Below are 19,043 nucleotides of genomic sequence, written 5' to 3'. Positions count from 1 at the left end.
GCCGTCTACACGGTGTTTGTACATTCTCCCTGTGACCACGTGGGTTTCCTCCCACACTCCAAAGACGCAGAGGCTTGTAGGTTAATTAGCATCAGTAGAGCTGTGCTAGTCAGCGCGGACTCGGTCATCGAAGGGCTGTCTCTAAAGTCTACTTAGTGTAAAGGGCGATGTGGGTTATGCGAACCTCAGGTAAGTGAAGATTTAAGACAGTCATGATCTAGTTAATTGGTGGAACAGGTGCAAGCAGCCTTTTTTCTGACCCCCCTCTTGTTCTAATCACTCTACGCAATACAATGAAGAATGTTTGAATAAGTCAATTGCTATGAGCCAGGAAATAAAAACACAAGCAAGTGGTAATATTTATACATAATCATTAAATATTTGGTAGTTCTACAATCTTTCTAGCTTGTCTTCCTCAATATTTACAACTTCATGATCAGTTCCTTACCTATACAAGTTCACTCAAAAATATTACACAATGTAGAAATGTTTTAATCTGACATCTATAATATAATGTTCTCAAAAAAATAGTTTCATTTAAACTGCAGAAGGTTCAAAAAAATTCAGATTGTTAAATTCATAAGTATTTTTTCAGACCCAACAGGGACTGGTATTTGTAATACTGTGAACAGACTTGGCAACAGGTAGCGAGGCAGAACACAAGCTCACTGCTCAGAATCCTGGATCATTAAATAAATCAGAAAGCAGAAATCTAGTTGAAACACTGTGATGGCGCAAGATAGAAATGGACATGGATCTATGAAATAATATAGGACGTGTCACAGTATGAGAGGTCAGTCACTGTCTGAAAGATGGGGTTAGTCCTTTGCATCCCCAAACTGTTGGTCTATCCTTCTTTCAGATATCAACTTGCTAGTGGTGTGTTCCCAGCACTCTTGCTCTTGAGTTCTAGGTGACAGACACAAAGAACTGCACACTCTCTGCCAAATGATAGCTTGACCAGGAAAGTAAGGAAGATTCACATTAATTTGTTGCAATTAATTCCTCCAGTGTTTACCTGGAGTACAGGCCTTGGAAGGTACAGTGACATTCACTGAGATCAGGCAGGGAGAGTTTTACCCCTGCAGATGCATAATAGGAAGGGATGTAAATATAGAGGATTACACTAGTCACGAGGCATATGATTAAATGGGGATGCAGCACCTTTAACTTTATGTTTTAATACAAGTTTCAGATTCCTTCTACGTAAATCACCTTGAAATACAGAACATATGCAGAGAACAGCCAATTCGTAATCCCATAAAATTCAGTGAGGTGATCTGCTTTGGGTGAACTGCACTGCAGGACTATTCATGTCCGCACGGACCACCAGAATAAATCATCAACTATGTGGCTACCCTGCATTAAATAGCACAGGCTAGATTACATATATCCAAACAGAGAAAGCAGCTCACTCCCACCATCTTCCGACTTGGGGATACAGGAGGGGCAGTGGGTGGGGGAGAAGAATACTACTATCAACTAACAAAATGATGTTGTCATAGAGTCATTGAGTCCCACAGCACAGAAAGAGGCCCTTCTGACTTGGGGATACAGGAGGGGCAGTGGGTGGGGGAGAAGAATACTACTATCAACTAACAAAATGATGTTGTCTAATAGAAAACATCAGGAATATTTGGGGGAAGAGGATAGATGAACAGGAGAGGTGGGAAAGTACATTTAAACCTGCTATCTACAACGGTAGAGAGCTTATTTGCACAGCAGGTGGGCATAGTCAGGGATCCTGAGGGGGGTTTTATTACATTCCTGAGGGGAACAAATTTCTGTCTCATTTCACCATGTTCATTACAAAACCATGCAGAGAACTAAAATAAAGGGTGCAAATAAAAACTAGTACCGCCATAATCTTTGTACAAAATAGTATTTTGAACAAGGATGCAAAGTGTACAAGTTGGAGGGAGGAAGGAAATTGATACAACATTTGAGAAAGTGAACTCAACAGTTAGAAACTGGTGGAAATAAAATATGGGATAGCATCATAATCAGGAGGTCTTTCTCCCAACAAATATTTTATCATTTATCGTGTGCAACGCAAAAATCACACCAGTACCTCAAAGGCTTAAAGATATAGCACGTGCAAATTGTCATTAGCAACACAAACCTTTGTTGTTAACCCCTTTTCAATTCAAAATATCCATTTAATAAATCAAAAATTAAGGCTTCATTTACATAGAACTTCAGACCTTCATACGATACCTGGGAGTACAGTAACACTTAATATAGAATAAACAAGCTGGCTACCTCAGCTGCTGTGACCATAAATGTAGAAAGAATCAAAATGTCACAGAGGCTGGAAACAATGTGAGGGCTTGCTCAGGGAAGATGCTACAGAGTAATCTGGGAGACGCACAGAACTCAGTCCCAAGGCTGGCACAGTACATTCTTGGTGACAATCAGTACTCTGTGCAGTATGTAAACTGTTCCAGAAATCCATCTGCTATTGGGAAGTATATTGTTGGGAAAAAAAGACTTGCAATTCAAGCATACAAAAAGTGATGTTTCCAATCTTTAATTTTTTTTACTGAATCAGCAAGTGGTCTTTTACCCTTTAAGGAAAGCATTGAGCATCGGCCATTAGGACTTAAGGTGAAATATTTTGAAGTTTTCAATGTTATCATCTCAGGGTAAATGAAAGCACTCGATGCTAGTTTCTGTTTAATGGTTATTTCTTGCACCTAAAGTATTCACTGACAGTTTTGTGGTTTAAACCTATGATTATCTAGATGGGATAGTACATTTTATAGTATCACACTCTGATTATTTGTGATATAGAACCATCAGTGGGGCTGGAAAAAATTCCAAATGCAACATTAGTTTTCCACAACTAGCATTCATTCGGCCAGGGTTGATGTTTATTCCATTCAGCTACTGGCCATGAGCCAAGTTTAGTTCAGCTTTCCTTCTGCGCACAAGTTGCTGTTTACAGTCTGGATCCAGTATTATGCTGCAGGAGGTGTATGCCAAGGTTGAAACGAGCTACCTACACTGACTCCACTGCCACACTGTGCCATCAAAGAGCATTATGCTAGTGGGCCCCTGTTTGAATGAGAATCATCGGAGCAGCTGACCAGCAAGCTGTACCAACCAACGCCTACCTGATTTGAGCCCATAAGACATGAAGGTTCGGTAGATAGACACAAAAAGCTGGAGTAACTCAGCGGGCCAGGCAGCATCTCTCCAGAGAGATGAAGGTTCACATGAAGCTTGCAAGTGAAGGTTCGGTAATCAGGATTAGAAAATCGACCATTCTTTTAGATTTGGGCGAGCTCAGTCCTTTACCAGTCTAAAATGCAGAAGGTATTTTATAGCAGGTGTTTTGCCCACAATAGTGGGATCCCTGCCAGCAACATTCAACACACTCTGAACAATAATATTGAAGGTGATGGTCACATCAGATATGGAAAATGCAAGTCCTTCAGCTCGTGTCAGGAGTTAAAGGGCCAGTTGGGTGTTAATTTTCTATCCGAGTAGATGACTCGTATCAACATCAGCATTTGGACAAAAATAAGAATGTGGTGTTTCACTGTGAACTCCCATTGCCTATACAAAAGACTTGATCACTCAATCCCCTCCCTTTATAGCTGTGAGTCAATGACACCATGAATCTGGAAACCACTTCTCCAGGTTCCTGGGATAAGGGTGCATGTAGAGGATTTAGGGAAAGGTGACAGACGGCGTGCAGTCCAAATTTGTTTGCTGCACGGTTCGGTCTTGTTTCTGCAGTTTAAACATGTTCCCAAACCTTGCTATCAACCTTGAATCGAGAATCCTATGCCGCACAGATAATGAACAGAAGCCAGGTCTTCTTAAAAGATAGACACTACTCAGCGGGTCAGGGAGCATGTCAGGAGAAAAAGATGGCGTTTTGCATCAGGACCTTTCGTCAGACAGAAGGGATCCATCCCAAAACATCACTTATCCTTCTTCTCCAGAGATGCTACCTCACCCAAAACGCTGGAGTAACTCAGCAGGACAGGCAGCATCTCTGGAGAGAAAGAATGGGTGATGTTTCGGGTCAAGACCCTTCTAAGGGGTCCAATCCGAAACGTCAACCCATTCCTTCTCTCCAGAGATGCTGCTTGTCCCACTGAGTTACTCCATTTTTTTGTGTCTGTCTTCGGTTTAAACCAGCATCTGCAGTTTCTTCCTACACATACTACCTGACCCACTGAGTTACTCCAGCACTTTGTGTCTATCATTGGTATAAACCAGCATCTGCGGTTCTTTGATTCTACATCTAGGTCTACTTCAATGTTGCTGTTTTAGGAAGGGGAGGAACATTCTCTTACATTTCATCCAGCAGAGGAGGAAGAAATTAAAACCTCAAATCTGAATCTTACTCAGTAAGCAATTCCCAGCTTTCATTTCAAATAAACTTTACTTAAAATAAAATTGTGGAAGACAGGATCATTAGACCTCATTAAACCATTGAAGACAGTTCATTGTCTGTAAATAACAGCCTTAATGATATCCTGCCCCTTTTTTCACAACAAATCCATCATTCCCAATGCTGACTTGAAATGAGTAAGTCACAGGGCAGTGAATGCGATGGAAAACCAAGGACTCTACTTTCCCCTCTGACTTACCAGCGAGAGGTCAAAATGCTGGTGGGAATCCAATCATAACTTTAGGAAATAGACGATACAATGATATCCAGATAATGATAACTATTTCCTTGCTCACAGCTTGGAACCCCGTCTCCTAAATACACTGATCAGTGTGATATTTGGTAAGAGGACCAGCTAGTGCTGAAAATAATAACAGATTGAGGCCCCTGGATCGCTTTCTACAATAAAGCATACAATCGGAACAGTTCTAATAATAAAAACGTTACACTGGAGTCTTCACACCTCAAATAAATATTCTTCAATGGGCTAGTGTGTGCTACATGCACCAGTGGACAAGTCTGGGACTCTGAGAAGTGTACATCAGTCATAAAGTAGCTGAGATTGGAAGGCTTAAATAGAAATGTGAAATTATTTGCTGAATTGTCTGCTGACTCACTTTAAGGTGCTGCTCATTAAATAAAATATATTTGGAATTGCCCTTTTAGTCCATTATACAAGTTTAGATTAGTTTGGGTATAAAAGGGAACATATACTGAAAGGGGGGGGGGGGGGGGGGGAGACTGATAAAGATCTAACACTTAATTCCATTCAGATCTTGAACAGTTCTCCTTTATATTTCAAACTGTCAATACTGTACTTGTCCCATAGCAGAGTACTCATTTTGGTGAAACAAAAATAACCCTCTTCTCTCAAGACATTTAAATTAAGTCAGATGTTCTCTTTGTCAGTGCTTCAACCTTGAGGAGAGATGCAGTGAAAGCATGATACACATAATGAGGGAAAGAAAAAATAGGGTCGGAAAGTGGCTTTGATGCTAGGATCCATAGTATGGAACAGGAGCCTCATCAACAGAGACATGAGATGGCAGCCATGTGCTGCCCATAATGGGTAAATAATGGAAGTTACACTTCAATATCAGGCCTTGAAGGATAGGTGGAAGGAAGCATCAGGATTTTAGGCTCAGGTTATTGATGTAACCAGCCGTCTCACTGTCTGCCAGAACTGAGCAAGGAGGGGAGAAAAAAACATAAGACTTCTTACTGAAGACCCAAGCACCGAGCCATAAATACACGAGACAGGGACGAAAATGACCCACATGGGCACTAATGACATTTCTGATTACACCCAAGATAACTTGAAAAACACTTTCACAGAGCAAGGGTCCCGGTATCTATCTTTGAAAGCACTGATTCATGACAAAATGAATTACAAAACAATCACTTAATGGCAACTCCATCAATTCCAACAGTGGCTGGTTAATGGGTGGGATCAGAGCCATGAATACTGATACTGGAGGTGACATCATTGCTTTGATGCCGGTAGATAACACTTGATGAGTGATCCAGGAATCCCTTCGCCAGTGAGCTTTAGAATTAGTAGCAGGGTTCTCTGAACTTCAGGCTTACAGTCAGCAAACAGACCCTGAAAAGCTGATGCAACTTTGGTCATTAACAGGTGACTGGATAGCTTGGGAGTGACCAGGTCCTGTGGACAACCCTCAGCTAAGCGGGCTGGGTCTCAGACCCTGTGAACTAGCTGAAAGTGACCGCTCCTGAACTCCCAGTTTTTGGCAGGTATTGTAGCTTGCATGCAGAGGGGCACCCAATCACCAGGGCAATAGGATCACATGCGCCAACCCACAAATTGTTTCTCCGCTTGGCACAATTTACAGCTAATATTTTAACCGTGTCTTGGCGCATTGAAGGGTGCAAATAAAGAGCAGCAGCAAAAATATCCAGGAAGAATTCTGAGAAGTCAGGTGTGGGGGAGCTCAATGGACAGCAGGTATGAAGAGCTCGACACAAAGCCGGGTGGTGGGAGGGATAAACAATGAAAGTCTGAAGAGCTAGGGGAATACAATGAACAGCAAGTCCTGAATATTGCTTCCATTATTTTTTTTAAAGCCTTTTTGTCCTTTAGAACACTAATCTCTCCTCTCTAGTCGCTTTCTGACCGGGGCTCCCTGCCCCTTCACCCCCCCCCCCCCCCCCTCCCATTCCCACATTTCTCTCTATTTATTAAGGTTAGTGCTGGTCTCAGTTGCTGCAGTTTCATCTTCTTGAAGCAGACACGCAGGAGAAGCTGGAAACACAATTAGATGCAATTGCTTGCCGTCTCTCTCAAATCGGTAAAGCTGGGCTAATGTCAGGATTGAAATTGCTTCTGGTCATATTCTGCTATTAGTTTCTTAATGTGAGCCAGTTTGTTGTGGAGATATTCACAACGATATTTCTCTTGACTGTAGTTGGGATTTGTCTGCATAAAAAACACAAAAGAAACAATGCCTTCAGGTCCTGTCACCGTAGCAGTTTAAAACACGACATTTAATTGACATTGCTGTTTAACACTGACATATTATTTGAGAGAAGTAGGGTGTGGTGCCTCTAGTTCCCAAGAGATTGCGAGGGTTTGATGTCACCGAATACTCTATTGAACTTCCACAGATATATACAGTAGAGAGTATATTGACTGGTTGCATTTTCTGACTCGATAACTCGAACGCCCAGGAACTAAAAAGGTTGCATAAAGTGGTAGGCACTGCCTGGTCCATCACGGGTATTGACCTCCCCAGCATTGAAGGGACGCATGGGAATTGTGTCTCAGAGCTAATTTCATCAAAGCCCCATACCACCTTGGCCACATTCTCATTTTGCTGCTACCATTGGGAAGGATGTACATAAGCCTGAGAACCATGACTTCCACGTTCAGTAAAAGTTTAGTTTAGTTTAGAGACACAGCGCGGAAACAGGCCCTTCGGCCCACAGGGTCCGCACCGACCAGTGATCCCCGCACATTAACACTATCCTACACTCGGGACAATTTTTTACATTTGAACCAAGTCAATTAACCTACAAACCTGTACGTCTTTGGAGTGTGGGAGAAAGCCGAAGTTCTCAAAGAAAACCCATGGGGTCATGGGGAGAACGTACAAACTCCATATAGACAGCAGCCGTAATTAGGATCTAAGCGAAATTAGGTCTCTGATGCTGTAAGGCAGTAACTCTATGGCTGTGCCACCGTGCCGCCGTTTCTTCCCAGCAACCAACAGGCTCTTGAACCACACTGCACCACCCTAACTGCAACCCGACCACAACAACAATCGACTATGGGGCCAATATTTTGGTTGTACTACATACTTCAGTTTTGCACAATTATGGTCTGGTTGCCTAATATTAATTTATCGTATTGATTATTGCATATTCATTTGTTATGTTATTGCTTTAAAGGGCATGTTAATAATTAAACTTGTTTGACATTTGGGCAGTGCAGTGGTCAGTGGTAGAGTTGCTGCCTCGCAGTGGCAGATATGCTGCCTTACAGCTCCAGAGACCCGAGTTCCATCCTGACTATAGGTGCTTGCTGTCTGTACAGAGTTTGTAAGTTTTTCCCATGACCTTGTGGGATTTCCCCCACACTCCAAAGACATACGTGCTTGAAGGTTATTTTGTCTTCGGTAAAAGTTGTAAATTGTCCCTAGTCTGTAGGATAGTGTACGGCAATTGCTGGTCGGCGTGGACTCGGTGGGCTTATTTCCACGCTGTATCTCTAAAACTAAAGTTAGCAGGGCAGTGGGAATGAAATTTGGGAATGATGCAGAGAAAAAACAATGAGATCCATTTTAGTTAACTCTAGCAAAGAATTAGTACAATTATGAAGAGCCAAATTTTTCATTGTTGTAAACCCAAGTAACTGCAACTCCCAGCAAAGTGCAAAGGCAGTGATGAAAAATGAGTGGACTCTAAGATAGTTAGTGTTTGCACCCTAATGGGTGAGTAAAGAATTACCTCCACCACCTACCAGGTATTTGCATAATTTCATTGCCATCGTTGTTCAAACTCTTACCTTTTTAATGTTACGATATTCCTGTAAAATCTGATCATGGATATTCTACAGGAAAAAGTCATATGTAAAGAGTCAGTAAACGTTTCATTGAAAGAGCATAGAGGGCAGGGCAAACTTTGCAAAACAAACTCTGAACAAGTGACAACGTGCCAACACAGAATAAAGACTCTGAGTCTGAAGGAGGGGTTGGACCTGAAACGTCACCTATTCCTTTTCTCTAGAGATGCTGTCTGACCCACTGAGTTACTCCAGCTTTTTGTGTCTATCTTCAAAGTATAATTGACTTGCTCATTCAGTTAGAAACCGTTCGCTCTGCTCTGCTGTGTAGCCTGACTTACACCTCTCAAAATTCCAGCAGCATTGCTGAGTGTACACAGGGTGGCATAGTGTAGATGTGAAAAACTAAACTAGGTCCATCCGATACCCAGCTCATCAATTAACCACAATTTGAAGATCAATGGGTACAAACACCACCTTGAGCCACGCATACTAAACATACCCTGGTACAATCCCAGTTATATTAGAGCGTGCAAAGAAGATTTATGAGGATGTTGCCAGGACTCCAGGGTCTGAGCTACAGGGAGAGGTTGAGTAGGCTGGGATTCTATTCCCTGGAGTGCAGGAGGATGAAGGGTGATCAGAAAGAGGAGTATAAAATCATGATGAACAGATCGGGTTGACGCACAATGTCTCTTGCCCAGAATAGAGGAATCGAGAACCAGAGGGCATAGGTTTAGGTGATTATTGTATTGGAATCTGAGGGGTAACCACTACAGGCAAAGGGTGGTGGGTGTATGGAATGAGCTGCCAGAGGAGGTAGTTGAGGCAGGGACTATCATTCAAGAAGCAATTAGATGGCTACATGGATAGGACAGGTTTACAGGGACGTGGCCCCAGGCAGGCAAGTGGGACTAGTGTAGATGGGATATGATGGTCAGTGTGGGTAAGTTGGGCTGAGGGACTGGTTTCCACACTGCACGACGACTGATCTCAGTTCAGCAAAGTTCAGTTCAGCAACGGAAAATATTGTAAGATGGGGTAGGGGATTATTATACGCCAGTGAACACAGTGACTCAGTGAGCACAACCAGTACTACAAAGGTGCAAGGGCTGTGTCACTTCTAAGAAGACGGGCCACAAGTCCAAACTACATGGTTGGCTCTGAGCGTTTTCAGAAAGATGAACGACCATGTGTACTACACATCACTCTCACCCTCGGAAACAATGCAAACATTCAGAACAGACAAGGGAATTGTCCAGGATGGTCTGGCACAAGGAGGAAAGAAGCATTTGGGGAGGGAGAATTGAAAGGGGAGAGGGGGAAGAAAGCAAGATGCTAATTGGAACACTGACTGATGGGGTAAGGGTGTGGGAGAGGTACAAGTACTTAGGGCCACTGGAGGAAGATGAGATTAGGGGAAGGAAATGGTGGGAGGGGGAGACTGAAGGGACTGGGGAAGTTGGCTGAATAGGTAGGACTGTTGAAAGAGTGGGTGCAGACTCTGAAAAAGCTTTGCTCATCCATGCACGGCTCACTGCCCTGCCCTGCTTTGCAAATATATGGGCGATAGTGCTTGGCAGCAGGAAATAGGGGAGCAATGGGCAGTGATAATATTTGACCACAAGCAATGCAGATGCTCCTGTACCTTGTAGTTGGCAGTCCCTGCTGAGAGTTGCTTCAGCTCAGCGTCCAGCTGTGTGAACCGCCTGGTGATGCTCTCTATCCTGGAGTGCAGGTCTCGGTACTCACTATACTCTGCGTTGAAATCAGTTTTGTAACCTTGCCTCTGCTCCGACGATGTAATTGCTGCATATTTACTGAGGGAGCAATCCAAACCAGACAACAGTTAATTAGCGAGTCCAAAAGATAAAAGCTTTTCCAGTATTATTCCATCATCAACATAAAACTATGTAATGCCATCCGGCCACCACCACCACAGTGACTGGTAGTCAATGTGGCGAAACATTTAAGCATATTTGCTCACACGTTCCACAAACAACGTGAACCATGTAATCTCTTGCAGATACTGGTTAGGGGATAAAATACTGTCCCCAGCAGTTTAGAAGAAGGGGAGGACCTCATTGAAAATAGAAGAAGGGGAGGACCTCATTGAAACTAACCAAATAGTGAAAGACCTGGATATAGTAGACGTGGAGGATGTTTCCACTAGTGGGAGTCTAGCACCAGAGACCATAGCCTCAGAATAAAAGGACGTACCTTTAGAAAGGAAACAAGGAAGAATTTATTTAGTCAGAGGGTGGTGAATCTGGAATTAGTTGCCGCAGAAGGCCATGGAGGCCAAGTCAATGTACATTTTAAAGGCGGAAATTGATAGATTCTTGATTAGTAAGGGCGTCATGGGTTTATAGGGAGAGGGCAGGAGAATGGGGTTGAGAGGGAAAGATAGATCAGCCATGATTGAATGGCAGGATAGACTTGATGGTCCAAATGGCCCAATTCTCCTCCCATAACTTATGAACTTACGAAGACCCTTGCTCTTATTTGGAATAGAGCCATGGGATTACTTACAATGACGAGGGGGCAGATGCATCTTCTCTAGAAAGCTCACTTCCAACCGCACGGACTCTCTGAGCACCGCAGAGAATTATCAGTCTGGGTATTGGTGTGTAGATCTCTGGACAGATGTGACACCTAATAGGCCTTGGCCGATACATGTGGACAGCTAACATTTGAGTTGATGAACCATCAGATCTCAAAGAGCTTGTCAATCTCCAATAGTCAGAAAATCAGAGGAATGGGACAGAAATCAACCTTGTCTTGATTAGTGAGGTGCACAACTGAGGACCTATCTATAGTAGGAAAAAAACTGCAGGTGCTGGTTTAAATCGAAGGTAGACACAAAATGTTGGAGCAACTCAGCGGGTCAGGCAGCATCTCGGGAGAGAAGGAACTGGTGACGTTTCGGGTCGAGACCCTTCTTCAGACTGAAGAAGCGTCACCCATTCCTTCTCTCCCAAGATGCTGCCTGACCCGCTGAGTTACTCCAGCATTTAGTGTCTACCTTCGACCTATCTATCGTCATTGGAAGCAGAGAGACTGGGACCATTTGTTTGATGCTGACAAACTACTCACCGGGTGACACGGATTGCAAAGGAGAAGAAGTAAAAGAGTAGAGGGGAGGTGTAGCCTGGGAGCTTCTTTCATAGCTTTTACTTACAGTAAGTAATCAGGCGCGTCCGATGCTGGAGTCGGAACACTGGAGCTGTTGCACATCCCGTTCAAACCTACAACAAGGCAAGCTGATGTAGGTAACAATGAAAGAGCCACAACTGAAAACAACACTCATCACAGCCGGATCCTTCAAAATTCCTCTCACAGTATCAGAGATTCCTCCACCAGCAGTGTGTTCAGCAATTCTCTATCCAAAGACACCTATCTACAGATCCTCTTTAAAACTCCTTCTCCTCACCTTTGAACACAGAACAGCATGGTCAGGAACAGACCATTCGGCCCATAATGTCAGCGCCGAGCAGGATGCCGTTAAACTAATCCCTTTTGCCTGGACATAGAATAGTACAGCACAGGAGGCGGCCCTTCGGCCCACAAGGTCTGTGCTTCTGTGCTTGATTAGTACGGGTATCAGAGGTTATGGGGAGAAGGCAGGAGAATGGGTTAGGAGGGAGAGATAGTTCAGCCCTGATTGAATGGCAGAGTAGACTTGATGAGCCGAATGGCCTAATTCTACTCATATCCCTTAAAGATCTTATGACCGGAACACAAGGCCAAGATAAACTAATCTCATCTGCCTGCACAGGATCCATATCTTTCCATTCTCTGTGTATCCATGTGCCTACTTGCGTTGCCACTTTCGAGGAACTACGGACGTGGACCCCAAGATTACTCTGTACATCAATTCTGTTAAAGATCTTGACATTAACTATATACACCGATCAGCCAAAACATTATGACCACCTGCCCAATATGCCGTTGGTCCTCCGTGTGCAGTCCCATACGCAGCAGGGTGCAATGCACTGTGTATTGTGACACATTCCTCCTGTGACCACCATTAAAATTTTCTGTGACTTGTGCCACAGTGGACCTTTTGTCGGTTCGGACCAGACGGGATAGCCTTTGTTGCCCTCGCGCATCAATGAGCCTTGGGTGCCCAACACCCTGTCGCCGGTTTGTGGTTTGTCCCTCCTCGGACCACTGTCGGTCGGTACTCACCACTGCTGACCGGGAGCACCCCACAAGCCTTGCCATTTCAGAGATGTTCTGACCCAGTCATCTGGCCAAAACAATTTGGCCCTTGTCAAAGTCGCTCAGGTCTTTACTCCTGCCCATTTCTCCTGCATCCAACACATCAACTTCAAGAACTGACTGTTCACTTGCTGCCTAATATATCCCACCCCTTGACAGGTGCCCTTGTAACAAGATAATCAATGTTATTCATTTCGCCGGTCAGTGGTCATAATGTTTTGGCTGATCAGTGTACTTTCCCCTGATATTCAAACTCCCAAAGTACAACTCACATTTGCTGGGATGATATACTTTTGCAACCTCTCTCACTGACCACAGCTGCACCAATTTTAGTGTTGTCTACAAACCTACCAAGCAAGCCTTGCACATTCATGTCCAAGTTTGTACATATCACAAGCAATCCCTTGTTTTTTTCTACATCTCATTACCATGATAAAAGGTTTTTGACGGCCTGCATAACTATGTTTCACATCATTTTATATTTTTCTATCAGGTCACCTCTCAGCCTCTCTCATTCCAAGTAAAACAAACCCAACTCATTCAATGTCTCCTTATAACTAAAGTCCTCCAATCCAGGCAACATCCTGGTGAATCTCCTAGACAGTCAGAATTATACAGCATTGAAACTGGCTCTTCGGTCCAATTTGCCCATGCCGACCAAGATGGTCCAACTACACTAGCCCCTCCTGCCTATGTTGGCCCATATCCCTCTAAACCGGTCCTATCCATGTAGTTCAGTTTTAGTTTAGAGATAAGGCACGGAAACAGAATGGTGGTGTTTAGGATACAGAGTAAATGGAATTGTTGAAAAATTGAAACAATATCTTTGAAAGAGGGATCGTGTCCAGCGAACACTCACCTGATGGCTTCTGTGCGGAATCCTTCTTCTGCTCCCTACAGCTCAGAAGACACTCGGCATCTCTCTCTCGTTCTCCACAATCCTCCTCACCACCTTCCTTTTCCCGCGTTCGCTCCTTGTCTTTGTGCTTTTTAGACTTTTTTCTGGACCTCAGGTGAGATGAGGGGGCGCTGGCCAGGCTGGGTTGGGGCGGGTGCGGGCCGGGCCGCTCCGGTTCGCTGGGGCCATCGCAACCTCTGCCGTTCTGGCTAGAGTCGTTGCTGACGTCCGAGAGTGGTTGGTGAGCACGCTGGGCTTCTGCCAGCGCCGGCACGGTGGACGACGAGCCTCCGCACTCTGGGGCGGCCGAATCAGCGGCGGCCAAATCAGCGGTGGCAGCTGCCGCCTCTTTCGCATTGGAAGGATTTAACCTCCCATTCAAAGTGGGAGGCACTCGACTAGTCAGAAGAGATATTCTGGGTTTTTTGTTAGCCAGCGGATCGATGAAATCATTGGGCGGCGGGCGTTTCTGGAGGGAGGAAACACCTTGTTACTTTGGTACAGGCACAACTCAACACTTATACTCTGTGTAGGAAGGAATTGCAGATGCTGGTTCTACACCAAAGATAGACACAAAAATGGTGGAGTAACCCAGCGGGACAGGCAGCAGGGTCGACCCGAAACATCACCCATTCCTTCTCTCCAGAGATGCTGCCTGTCCCTCTGAGTTACTCCAACATTGTGTCTAACTTCAACACTAGTTTATTAGACACCATTCACCATCATATTACTGAATAGATTTGTCTTCTTCACTGAGAACTGCCCTAATTTCAAAGCTTAGAGAGAAATCATTAGGAGACATGTGATTTAAAAGGAGATACGTGCAAGGAAGGATGGTATTTAACTTGGCATGGTGAATAATTATTGTAGCTTACAGTGACAAAGTCATTCTTAAAGAATAGCTCACAGGGTAAAGGACAGCATATTAATCCATCATTAATTTAGCAAACAAATAAAATATACAGTGCATCTGAATGGTCTCATGAGTTTTATCAGCAGGAATGCCTGTTATGAAGTTCAGGCCAGTTGAGCTTACACTAATCACTTACTGGCTGTGCCAACATTTTAAGGCATGATCAGTTCACTATTCACCAGCAGGGGGCTGTCACTGCAGTAGAGAAGGAAACTTGGCCCAGACCGAACACCAAGAATAACAGAGAAGGGCAGGGATCATACCTGTGGCGGGGAGGCTGAAGTTGCACTGTCCTTTGGACTCGATGAAGGTGTCTCCCCGGAGCCCACACCGGCATTGTGTAGCTGACAGGATTTCCTGTAGAATCAGAGAGGAGAGTAAATAGTTCAGGTCTATACAGCAGGGACAAATTATCTTGGCTGCCTTGTTAGCATATAAAGTACAGAAGGGAAAACAGTGCCAGTGGACATTCCTCATTTGATCGCATTAGAATGTACATGATTCAAAACAAACCGGACAGAGTGGATGTGGAGAGGATGTTGTCACTCGTGGAGAGTCTGGGACGAGCGGGCACAGCCTCAGAATTAAAGGACGTTCTTTTAGGAAGGAGCTGAAGAGAACTTTCTTTAGTCAGAGGGTGGTGAATCTATGCAATTCTTTGCTGCAGGAGGCTGTGGAGGCCGTCAGTGGATATTTTTAAGGCAGAGACTGATAAATTCTTGATGAGTACAGATATCAGAGATTATGGGGAGAAGGCAGGAGAATGGAGTTAGAAGGGAGAGATAGATCAGCCATGATTGAATGGTGGAGGAGACTTGATGGGCCGAATGGCCTAATTCTACTCCTGTCACTTATGACCTGCGTGGGTTTTCTCCGAGATCTTCGGTTTCCTCACACACTCCAAAGATGTACACATTGGTAGGTTAATTAGTTGGTGGAAATGTAAGATTGTCCCTAGTGTGTGTAAGATTGTGTGGGTGTGCGGGGATCGCTGGTCGGTGCGGACTCGGTGGGCCACAGGGCCTGTTTTGCGTTGTATCTCTAAACTAAACTAAACTAAACCAGCAGGAAGTTAGGCTCTCAAACAGGATCATAAGAGACGGAGTTTGAAGAAGGGTCACCACCCGAAACGTCACCAATTCCTTCTCTCCAGAGATGCTGCCTGTCCTGCTGAGTTACTCCAGCATTTTGTGCCTATCTTTGGTTTAAACTAGCATCTGCAGTTCCTTCCTACACATAAGACCATAAGTGATAGGAGCAGAATTAGGCCATTCGTCCCAGCGTCTACAGTTCTTTCCGACACACTGACCCGCTGCAGCCGCGTGGCCAAGATAAGATCCTCCACTTTTAAGAGCTTGAGGGATACAAAATGGAGCATCTTTTGGAGCCACAGACAAAAATGTGGCTCCCTCAGCGGTGGTCTGGAGGTACCCCCCCGCCGGCGATGGCTGAGGGACGCTAGGGTACGGTGCGTTGGCGGGGTGGAGCGGGCCACCGGAGGCTCAGCCACTGCCGGGGGACCACGTGGATGGGGGGGGGGGGGGGGGTGCTGGGGGCCCCACAGAGGCTGGAGGAGTGCGCGGCCTGCAGCAGCAGCGGAGAACAGACAGCATCGCCAAGTCAGGCCGATCCACACAACGCTGACCCACTGCACACGCCAAGCCAGGCCGATCCACACAACGCTGACCCACTGCACACGCCAAGCCAGGCCGATCCACACAACGCTGGCCCACTGCACACGCCAGGCCAAGATGACCCTCTCTACTTTTAATAACTTAAAACGTGAAGGATACACGACGCCAGAAATGTGGGACTCTTTGTGTACTGCATCAGTAAAGTCCACTATTCTTACACTACGATCTTGCATGCACTCATGATCGTGCTCATTTTCTTCTTCTTAAGCCCTTGGCTCCTCTAGGGAGCATAGGCCATTGACAAATATCCTCCACCTCACTGGAGATCTCCCCAGTTGAGCCCACTCCCAGACATTGGAGTGGCACTGTTCCTGTGGAGACCTCTTTTCCTTTTTCCTTGGGGGTTCCATTTTAGGGCTTTCCGGGTGATGATTGTGGCAGGTTTTCTGAGGGTGCGTCCAATCCAACCCCATTTTCTCTTTCGAATTTGTAAGTCAATGGGATCCTGGCTTGTTCTTTGCCACAGGTCCACCTTGCTTACTTTGTCTCTCCTCCAGATGTTTAGTAATCTCCTGAGGCAGGTGTAGTGACTGTTTGCAGCCTATTTGTTGTGTGTTTTGTTGTTTTCCATGTCTCTGATCCACACAGCATCACCTGCTTCACATTTGAATTAAAGATGCGTATTTTGGTGTTGATTGAGATGTATTTTGAACTCCAGATCTTCCTGAGCATGTTAAACGCCACCCTAGCCTTATTGATTCTGCGTTTTATGTCTGCATCTGCCCCTCCGGTGGTGTCCACAACACAGCCTAGGTATGTGAATGTGTCTACCTCCTCCAGGGTAGTGCTGGGCATGAGGATAGGGTTACTGGTTCTGGAGTGGATCTTCATCACCTGTGTCTTTGCTGTATTGGGTGTAAGACCAAGTTTTGTTGCAGCTTGTAAGCGTCTGTCCATCTTCTCCTGCATTTGTATCTGTGTGTGTGAAAGGAGAGCTATGTCGTCTGCAAAGTCAAGGGCATCTAGCTGTCCCACATTGTCCACTGAATTCCATTTCTTTTCCCTTCAGTTGTTTCCATCATGATCCAGTCAATTGCCAGGAGGTACAGGAATGGTGACAGTAGACATCCCTGCTTGACACTAAAGCTCTGGGAGAGCTGGCCTGCAGGCATAACTTTGCATGAGGTTCCATCATACGAGTTCTTGATTAAGTTTACGATCTTGGTGGGAATTCCATGCTCATTTACAGTATAATTTTAATTAATTGCTTGTAAAACAAAATATTTCACTTTATCGAGGTAGATGTGACCATCAGATACCTTTGAAGCATTGATATCCTAATCAAAGAATATCCCTGCATTTCAAGCTGCCATACTGACTTTGATCTTGCTGTGGTTGCTGCTGGACCCGGTAAGGATATATTAATCCTTTAGAAGATGAAGCACAAAGGATGAGACACAGAATGATGTTGTTGAAAGGGCTCAATTACATTGGCAGCTTGCACAGACTGGGTCACACTCCACTGAGTTTAGAAAAGCATGGGATAGATAATGTGAGGTTGGGAGGCAACTAGATAAGCCGCCCCACCATCTTTCTCTATATTTTGTCCATAAATATATATTTTCAAGCATTGATTGACTTTGAATGGCAGTCCCACCCTTTTTAAATAGGGAATCCTTGGAAATCAATATATTCCCTGGGCAATGTCATTTTACAATGTTCAATAGATTCAGGATCAGTTCCTGTGGATTGGAGGGTAGCTAATGTTATCCCACTTTTCAAGAAAGGAGCAAGAGAGAAAACGGGGAATTATAGACCAGTTAACCTGACATCGGTGGTGGGGAAGATGCTGGAGTCAATTATTAAAGAGGTAATAACGGCGCATTTGGATAGCGGTAAAAGGATTGGCCCAAGTCAGCATGGATTTATGAAGGGGAAATCCTACTTGACTAATCTTCTGGAATTTTTTGAGGATGTGACAAGTAAAATGGATGAAGGAGAGCCAGTTGATGTAGTGTATCTAGACTTTCAGAAAGCCTTTGATAAGGTACCACACGGGAGGTTGGCGAGCAAAATTAGAGCACGTGGTATTGGGGGTAGAGTATTGACATGGATAGAGAATTGGTTGGCAGACATGAAGCAAAGAGTAGGAATAAACGGGTCCTTTTCAGAATGGCAGGCAGTGGCGAGTAGAGTTGGGGCCGCAACTATTTACAAAGTCTATTAATGATTTGGATGATGGAATTAGAAGTAACACTAGCACGTTTACGGATGACACAAAGCTGGGTGGCAGTGTGAACTGCGAAGATGATGTTAGGAGATTGCAGGGTGACTTGGGCAGGTTGAGTGAGTGGGCAGGTGCATGGCAGATGTGCAGTATAATGTAGATAAATGTGAGGTTATCCACTTTGCGGCAAAAATAAGGAGGCAGATTATTATCTCAATGGTGTCAGATTAGGTAAAGGGGAAGTGCAATGAGACCTTGGTGTCCTTGAAACCCGTCACTGAAAGGGCCCTGGTGAGGGTACATCTGGAGTATTGTGTGCAGTTTTGGTCTCCTAATTTGAGGAAGGACGTCCTTGCTATTGAGGCAGTGCAGTGTAGGTTCACGAGGTAAATCCCTGGGATGGAGGGACTGTCATATGAGGAACTTTAGGAAAGACTAGGCTTGTATTTACTGGACTTTAGAAGGATGAGAGGGGATCTTATACCGTCGTATAAAATTCTAAAAGGACTAGACAAGCTAGATGCAGGAAAAATGTTTCAAATGTTGGGAGAGTCCAGAACCAGGGGTTCTAAGAATAAGAATAAAGGGGAGGCCATTTAAAACTGAGGTGAGAAGAAACTTTTTCACCCAGAGAGTTGTGAATTTGTGGAATTCTCTGCCACAGAAGGCAGTGGAAGCCAATTCACTGGATGAATTTAAAAGAGAGTTAGATAGAGCT

At 44.7% G+C, this 19,043-nt stretch overlaps 1 protein-coding gene across 1 annotated transcript in view; it reads right to left on the bottom strand.

Moving 5' to 3' along the window:
* Positions 1-1,865: 1,865 nt before the first annotated feature.
* ell (elongation factor RNA polymerase II) overlaps positions 1,866-19,043 on the bottom strand; it is a 90,171-nt gene continuing 72,993 nt past the window's right edge. Inside the window, exons 7-12 of the mRNA XM_078424155.1 lie at positions 14,728-14,821; positions 13,513-14,020; positions 11,611-11,677; positions 10,078-10,249; positions 8,433-8,477; positions 1,866-6,845 (exon numbers count right to left, since the gene is read on the bottom strand). Of these exons, the coding sequence (XP_078280281.1) occupies positions 6,735-6,845; positions 8,433-8,477; positions 10,078-10,249; positions 11,611-11,677; positions 13,513-14,020; positions 14,728-14,821 (997 nt within the window). The 3' untranslated portion in view covers positions 1,866-6,734. The remainder of the gene's footprint in view (positions 6,846-8,432; positions 8,478-10,077; positions 10,250-11,610; positions 11,678-13,512; positions 14,021-14,727; positions 14,822-19,043) is intronic.

The sequence above is a fragment of the Rhinoraja longicauda genome, chromosome 28 (assembly GCF_053455715.1).
Source record: "Rhinoraja longicauda isolate Sanriku21f chromosome 28, sRhiLon1.1, whole genome shotgun sequence".
In the NCBI taxonomy this organism is placed as follows: Eukaryota; Metazoa; Chordata; class Chondrichthyes; order Rajiformes; family Arhynchobatidae; genus Rhinoraja; species Rhinoraja longicauda.
Note: the sequence above shows the minus strand (reverse complement) of the source record. Positions and strands in the feature narration are given on the sequence as shown.